Source organism: Terrapene carolina, unplaced genomic scaffold (genome assembly GCF_002925995.2).
Source record: "Terrapene carolina triunguis isolate 2854851 unplaced genomic scaffold, T_m_triunguis-2.0 Scaffold193, whole genome shotgun sequence".
Taxonomy (NCBI): Eukaryota; Metazoa; Chordata; order Testudines; family Emydidae; genus Terrapene; species Terrapene triunguis.
Genome location: NW_020664544.1, coordinates 940,284 through 948,174, shown reverse-complemented (window position 1 = coordinate 948,174; position 7,891 = coordinate 940,284). Strand labels below are relative to the sequence as shown.

Below are 7,891 nucleotides of genomic sequence, written 5' to 3'. Positions count from 1 at the left end.
TATGCCAGGAAAAGGAATCGCACATCAAATCCGCTCACCCCCACCGCCACCCTTCACATGTCAGGCCAGAGTCACAGCTCAGCTATTGGGAATGCAGCTAGGGTGACCAGATGTCCCGATTTTATAGGGACAGTCCCGATTTTGGGGTATTTTTCTTATATAGGCTCCTATTACCCCTCACCCCCATCCCGATTTTTCACATTTGCTGTCTGGTCGCCCTAAATGCAGCTGAAGGCCGACGCCTCCTCTCCAGACTCCTCATTCTGCTCCTTGTTAACGTCAGCCTCTGCCCGGCAGGAGCTGGATATTGTACTGAGTATCACTCCTGGCCTGGGCTGCACTGTTCTGTGTATTTCAAGACCCCTGTGGCCCATGCTCAGCACTCGCCATGCACCTGACACATGCTAAGCTTTCCCCAAACCTAACCCATAGGGCTGCAGCAGGATTTAAGGGATGAGGGGTGGGGGGGTACCAAGGCCTTGTGCTGGCACCGCTCAGGGGTGAATTTCCCCCTGAATTAGGAGGTGAGAGAACCGGGCACTAGGGCAGGGTGTCAGCCATTCAGTTGCTGGGTAGTGAGAACTGCCCTTCTTACCTGGATCCCGCAGGGGGAAGTCAGGAACTGTCTCAAGTTTTGCAATCTGCCATTGAGAGAGTGCTACTGGGAAACCTGAGCAGCCAGCGCTGAGCAAGCAGACAGGACGATTTCATCCTGGAGGAACCTGGCCCCCACTCAGAGTAATAATCCCCTGCCTTTCCTTGCAGAAACACTACACTCAGTTTGCTTTGGGGTTGGGTTTCCAGCCCGGTGGGTTGGGGCTGCGTTAGCAGCAGAACAAATGCTGATTAGCATCAGCTCTCCCAGGGAAACAGGAATTATTTGTGCTACGGTATCTCCAACAAAAATCTCCTGTTGTTTATATTTTGCTTTATCTTGATTGGCTTCAAAGCCCTGTTTTTCTTATGACCAGTTTGATATGGCTGAGCAGGGGGAATGTTTGTGCCCCGTAGCACGTTCCCGCTGCCTCGGAGAGCGAGAACGAGGCACAGCACTATGAATGCTGCCGTGGCGCCGTGCCGTGCTGCCCTCGCAGCTCCCCAGTCTGCTCCGAAGTCAATGGGAGCTTCTGCCTTTGACTTCAGTGGGGACAGGAGTAAGATTGCAGACCTGCCGCATGCAGGGGCAGGGGCTTGGAGCCACACACACGTCCCTCCCATAAACCAAACAATCCTACAGGCTCTAGCTGTTCCTGAGGCCCCCAGCCTGGCTGGTGCCTAGTGACTTGTCATCCCATCTGCACATCTGTTCCTCCTGTGAGAGAGCTCTGCATCTAAACCAGATCCTAGCTCCGTATTCTGCCAGCAGCAGGGATCTAAATGAGAACGGACTCAAGATTAAACAGCAGGCACTGCCCGAGCAAGCAGCTAAACACAGCTGCTGAAAGGGAAACAAAGGGATTGTGACTCCCAGCCAGAGGCCACCCCTGTATTCCAAAATCATCGGCGCTGCAGCGGCCTGCAAGGGTGGCCCTGGCTTTGGTGGTGGTGCCAGGGGCCTCTGGACAGGATCCAACCTGCATGTGGAGCCTTTGGGGGAATTCCATGGTGTGAGAGGAGCTCTTTGTGCTACCCTGGGCTGAGACAAACCCTCCTGTGCAGGGCAGGGAGTCCCAATGTCCCCCCCCCCCCGTATCTCAGGGGTTGGTTGTGCTTGGAAATGTACCACAACAGCTATTCTGGACTGAGCACTCGTGTGGACACCCTTATTCCAGAATAGCTCCGTTAGTAAATTCCCAAGTGTGGACAGGTTCTTGGTGCAAGCGATCAGAGAGTGGGCGAGTGGGGGGGAATGGAGAGATCATTGTGTTTGCGGGGCCTCGGGGGCTTGGGGCACGGCTGGTTAGAACCTCAAAGATAAGAATGGGGCTATGTGATCCCTGTCCAGTGTGGGGCGGCGGCTCAGAGCGGCGGGAGCAATGAACGGCTGTGGGGCTGGGACAGGCTGGCTGCACCGGCTGGCTATGGCTTTTCTCATGAGCTGAGTGGGAGGCTGGGCTGGGGCTTGGCTTAACCAACCTTTGCAAGAACGGCCCCACGGTTCCTCTTCAGCCCCGCAAGTGGCGCCAGCGCAGGAAGCGCTGTGTGTGCGTGCGGCTCCGAGCAGGGAACACGGTCCCTGCCTCCCTGGGAAAGCCTCTGATCTCGTGGAGCCGCTCCTGCCCTGCTGCTGGGCTCGGCTGAAGGTCACAATTATGCCGGGCTGAGATTCCAATCACAGCAAACTGGCTCGGATAAGAGCCTGGCTCAGGATGCGGATAAGAGCTAGAGAAGTTCCTGGAGGATAGGTCCATCAATGGCTATTAGCCAGGCTGGGCAGAGATGGTGGCCCTAGCCTCTGTTTGCCAGAAGCTGGGAATGGGCAACAGGGGATGGGTCACTTGATGATTCCCTGTTCTGTTCATTCCCTCTGGGGCACCTGGCATTGGCCACTGTCGGCAGACAGGACACTGGGCTAGATGGACCCGGGGGGAGGGATAGCTCAGTGGTTTGAGCATTGGCCTGCTAAACTCAGGGTTGTGAGCTCAATCCTTGAGGGGGCCATTTGTGGATTTAGTTGGGGATTGGTCCTGCTCTGAGCAGGAAGTTGGACTAGATACCTCCTGAGGTCCCTTCCAACCCTGATATTCTATGAGTGAGACCACTCCCTTCTCCTAGACCACATGTGAAGGCTGGATTCTCATCTGCCGTGAGTGGCCGTGTTCCTCTGGTGATGTGGGTGGCCCTGAGCCACTTCACTCCAGCCAAGGGTCTGGCCCCCTGGGTTTGTTTCCTTGCTCTCCCGCTCTTATCCCTGTACTGGTTTGTCATCACCCTTCTTTGTATGTTTTGTTTGGACTTTTCCTTCCTCTCTGGAGTGAATCAGGGCCCTGCTGATGGTCTCAGCTTTACCTGCTGGAGCTGGTCGCTTTTGTTTGCACTGCCCGGGATTTCTCCCACAGGGAAGGGGAGGCGCTCCCAGCTCCGGGATTTCTCCCACAGGGAAGGGGAGGCGCTCCCAGCCCCGGGATTTCTCCCACAGGGAAGGGGAGGCGCTCCCAGCCCCGGGATTTCTCCCACAGGGAAGGGGAGGCGCTCCCAGCCCCGGGATTTCTCCCACAGGGAAGGGGAGGCGCTCCCAGCTCCGGGATTTCTCCCACAGGGAAGGGGAGGCGCTCCCAGCTCCGGGATTTCTCCCACAGGGAAGGGGAGGCGCTCCCAGCTGCTGACATGGATGGAATCCTGCCTCTGAGCTGGCCTCTCTCCCTGCTCGGTGGCGCATGCAGCTGCCCGGTCAGCAGTTTCAGGGCATAGCTGTAAGGCATTGTGGGCTGCAGCTAACGGAGAGCGAACTCCCCTCCCGCCCGATCCCTGACTTATCGTGATGCCCGTTCCCAGGAGCTGGAGAGAATCCTGGCCCAGCCCAGTTAGGTTCTGGTGCCGCACATCACCGCAGTATTAAGCACCCCTCTATAACGTGTGTAGCTGAGGGTGGGGGGCAGAGGGGTCCAAGCATCAGTTTGAACTACCTGGAGCCCTAGTCTCACCTACCCTCCGGCCCTCCTATGCTGCTCTGGCAGAGTCCTGGGGCATTAAAGTGGGGAGAAATGGCTCCCCCACTCGCAGCACCTGGGCTCTGCACGCCCCTGCTCACAGCCCTGATGTAAGGGGCATGTTGGGGGCACTGCCAGAACACATCACACTGCGGCTCTCCGAGGGCATTCCAGGGGCAGGGCCCTCGACTAAAGAGAGTGCAAATGGGGCTAGACAACTCCCCATCCCCGCCCCAGGTGCAAGAACCCGGTCCCAAAACATTGTGTAACGACCAGCTGAAATCCCAGTAGGGCCAGCCCAGCTCTGTGTCTTCCCGCGTAGGGTGACCAGACAGCAAGTGTGAAAAATCGGGATGGGGGTGGGGGGTAATAGGAGCCTATCTAAGAAAAAGACCCCAAAATCGAGACATCTGGTCACCCTATTCCCGTGGGAGACAGATTTGGTACCGGGAGATTTTCCGTGGGTGGGTTTCTCACCCCCCAGTTGTCTTTGCTCTGTGGGGCTGCTCTGCTGCCCTCAGCCAGTGCCCCACCTCTCCAGGGGCTGGGGCTGTTTTCCTAACAAAATGCATCCAGCAAAGAAGAGGCAAAGCTAGGAAGACCTTGGAGCGGGTGAGCAGAAATGCCTGGCACCAGTCAGCCATCAGCCTGTCCCCCAGTCCCGGAGCCTGGAGCGCTCCCTTACCAACCCCCCAGCCCCCTGCCCCATCCCAAGCAGGGGAACCGGCTCCCTCCCTCCCTGTACAGTTACCCGCAGCCTGGAGATCTCACTTGACCTCTTATCTGATGACTTTGGAGGCTGGAAGATCCAGCCCCTGGGAGAGCGGATGTTTTCCCTGCCCCCTTCCCTCCCATTGGCGGGCGGCCGCCAATCGCCCAGGCGCTAGATGGGGCGATAAGTGGCTGGGGGATATCTGGGGAAGGGCCCTGCTGGTCCTCTCCTGGGGAACTCTGCGCCCTGGCCCCACAGGTGGGGAGAATGCCTGGCCAGCCCCGGTGCCTCTGCTGCTGGCTGCTAATCCCGCTCCTGCAGTGGGGTAAGGGTCCTGCGTGTGGGGCCAGATTTCCCGAAGATCCCAGGCCTGGCAGCTCCCGCTGGGCCCCTGCGGTCTGATCCCCAGCGGGTTGGATGCCGAGCCTGGCTCCAGGCCTGACATGCTGCCCGGGCAGAGAGAGGCCGACCTGGCAAACCGCCCCGGCTCCAGCTGCTGCATTTGTCTCGTCTCCCTCGCCCAGGGCAGGTGCTGCCGCTTTGTGACCCACCTGCTACTGCTCGGCCCTGCTGGCGGGGATGGACTGAAGGGAGCTGTGTCCCCTAGGCTGGCACCCCCTGGGGACGGTCCAGCTGCCTGGCATTGCCAGCATGAAGAGCCCAGCTCCTCGGGGAGCCGGTCCCCATCCCAGCACCCTGGCTGGTCGCCAGCCCTCCCTGCTGCTCCGGGGGCACGGGTGCCCAGTGGGGTCCCTGGCGCAGGCCCAGGGGTTCATGCAGCACCCGGCCGTGTGCACAGACCATGGAGTCAGACGAGGCAACGTAAGGGCGCGTCCCTCGGCCCATCGCTGCCTCCCGCACACGCAGCCCCCGCCTGGCTCCTCAGACGCCCTCAGCACCCAGCTGAGAGGTCCGAGCGGGGGGCACGAGCGCTCTCCTTGTGTCCCGTCCCTAGGGCCCCGAAGGGCTGGGCGGGGGGTCGGCTGCGTCGGGCTGACGCCTGTCCTGAGGGCTTGTTACCGTTTGGGAGGGGGTACAGCCCATCTTCCCCCCCCCCGCCCCCAGCAGGGCGCTCCTGGCTCTCGCGTCTCCCGTGGGTTTGGGTTCCTTTCTGCCGGGCTGTCCCGTTGGGGACCCCTCCCCACCCCAGGAGCCCTGAGCAGAGCAGGTGCCAAGCAGCTCTGAGGTGATTTGCGGCCAGTCGGAGGCCCCAGGGGATGATCAGCATTTCATGCTCCCAGCCAGGGCCTCTCTTGCAGTGCTGAGTAAGCCCGTCCCGGGCCAAGGCACCGAGAGCCACTGGGGCTGTGCTGGGGGTCCTGGTGGGCTGGGGCTGGGCTCAGTGCATCCAAAGTCCTTGGGGGTGGATGGGAATGGCCCCCAGGGGTATGAGTGGGCATGTGCCAGGGAGGGACACGCCAGCTCCTCCTGCGGCGCGGTCAGTCCCTGGGCATTTCCATCCTCTGCCTCCATCTCCGCCCTGCTAGACCCATGCCCCGGCTCCGCCCCACCGCCCGGCCTCGGAGCCGAGTTCGAGGTGATATTTGCTGCATACCTTCCTCGGCCCGGAAAATCAATCTGTCTGCTCAGGAACCAGCCCATCGGTGCCAGCGCCCCCGATGTTGGAGCCTGGCCCCCGCAGACAGCCCGGCTACAGCCGAGGGAGGTGCATCGCCTGAGCGCATGGGCCCTGCTCCCCACGGGGGGGGGGTCTCCCCAGGGCCCAGGGGGAAGCCCCAGCCCGTCCCCTTCGGCATCTCCCTCCAAAGCCGGGGCCTCCCCTCCACTTGGGCAAGCGACAGGGCTGGGTGTGGCATGGCCTGTGGGGGCCCAAGCCCAGCTCTGCTGTGACCGCTCTCGTCTCCTGCTGCAGGGCGCGGGGAGCTGACCTACGGAGACCTCGAGGATGAAAGTAAGAGTCCCCTGTATTCGCCTCCCAAGGCGGGACCCCGGGAACAATTCTGGGGGCCTGATCCTGAGCTCCCCTCCTTCACCCTGTGCCACAAATAGCACCTCCCCCCTCACACCCTCCCGGTGCCCCCCCTCCTGCCCCTGAGGTGGGCGCTGTCAGGGGTGCTGAAGTGCAGGCACCTGGGGGTCTCCCCCCAGCAGTAACCTGTTTCCCCAGAGCTCCCACCCAGTGCTGAGGGCACCCAGCTCCGTGGGGACCCCCTGCTCCTGGGGTGCCTTCCTGGAGGATTCCCCAAGGTCTTGGCTAGCGGGTAGAGCAGCCTGGGCTGGGGTGGAGGGAGACGGTGCCCAGCGCTGCTGATGGTGCCCACACAGCTGAGACGGGGGCTGGACAGATTCACCCCGGCCAGGCCCCGCTGGCTCGCCCCCTCCCTGCTCTGATCCTTCCCCTTTGCTCTTGCAGGTCATTACCTGTATTTGGAGGAGGAAGGTGAGTGACGCCCCCCTGGACCCATCATGCCCAGGTGTCGGTCCCCCCAACAGGACTGGGGGGCTCTGCACGGGGGCACCATGCACCACAGAGACACCCGCTGCCGCTAGAGAGCAGCCGATGGTGCCTGGAGCTAACGGGCTCTGGCTCAGCCTGGGGGCAGGCCCCCGACCCACGAGCTGCTGTCACAGCCCCGTGCCAGCAGCCAGCTAACACTGAGACTTGTTCTCCGGGCCCCGGCCCTGCTAGGAGGCAAGGGACAAAGGCACTTTCCTGGGTCCACCCAGCCCAGCCCAGCCCAGCCCGGACTGTGGGAGCTGAGTGTCTGGCCAGGCCTCTGGGATCTCGTGTCTTAGCTGGGGCTCTCAAAACAGCCTCTCCGGGGAGCCAGGGGCTGGTTCTGATGCTGCCGGGCCGAGGCGAGGGGCACGCTCTGGACTCCGCTGGGCTGTGGGAGGGGACGGGAGCTGCACTGCAGGGGGCAGAGCTAGTGGACGGAGCTGCGGGTTGGGGTCCTTCATTCCCCCAGCCTATGTGCCTTGCCAGGAGCTGGGGTAGAGCAGGCTAGGCCGGCATTGCAGTGCTGGGGCCTCCGCCCCGCCCAGAGCTCTGTCACGGCTCCTCCGGGGTGACTAACGGGCAGATCTCTCTCCCTAGGCCCCTTTGCCGAGGAGGGTGGGTCGGCCCACTGCAGGGACACCTATCTGGAGTGGATCACCCTGTACTGCTGGACCACCTTCCACGCCACAGTCATGGCCACGCCAGAGTGGAGCTGGTGTCAGTGGGAGCAGATCGGCAGGTCTGGATGCCCGTCCACCCCCGACAGATCCATGCTTCTGAGGCGCTCTGGGGCTGGGAGCCGAGTGCATGCAGTGCCGGGGCACGGGCAGGCGCCGGGGGAGAGCATCGGCTCACTGGGGTTTGCTCTTAGACGGGCTCCGGGACCCCGAGCACCCCAGCTCAGTAACGATCCCGTGGGGGAAGGGGATTTTCAAACGAGTCAGCGCTGCCGTGTGTCCTGTTTCCCTGCGCGCAGCTGTCAGCATGCTGAGAGCAGGGCGCATGGTGCAGTGCCTCTGGCGCGTGTGGCCTCCCGCATGCAGGGGGTGTGCAGCGCACCATCGGCATCCCACGTGCAGGGAGGTGTGCGGCGCACCATCGGCTGCCTGTGGCGTCCCACGTGCGGGG

General features: G+C 62.1%; 1 protein-coding gene across 1 annotated transcript in view; it reads right to left on the bottom strand.

The window, feature by feature from the left end:
- EZH1 (enhancer of zeste 1 polycomb repressive complex 2 subunit) overlaps window positions 1-5,148 on the bottom strand; it is a 37,983-nt gene extending 32,835 nt beyond the window's left edge. Inside the window, exon 1 of the mRNA XM_029912222.1 lies at window positions 4,998-5,148. Coding sequence (XP_029768082.1) covers window positions 4,998-5,148 — 151 coding nt within the window. The remainder of the gene's footprint in view (window positions 1-4,997) is intronic.
- Window positions 5,149-7,891: the final 2,743 nt, after the last annotated feature.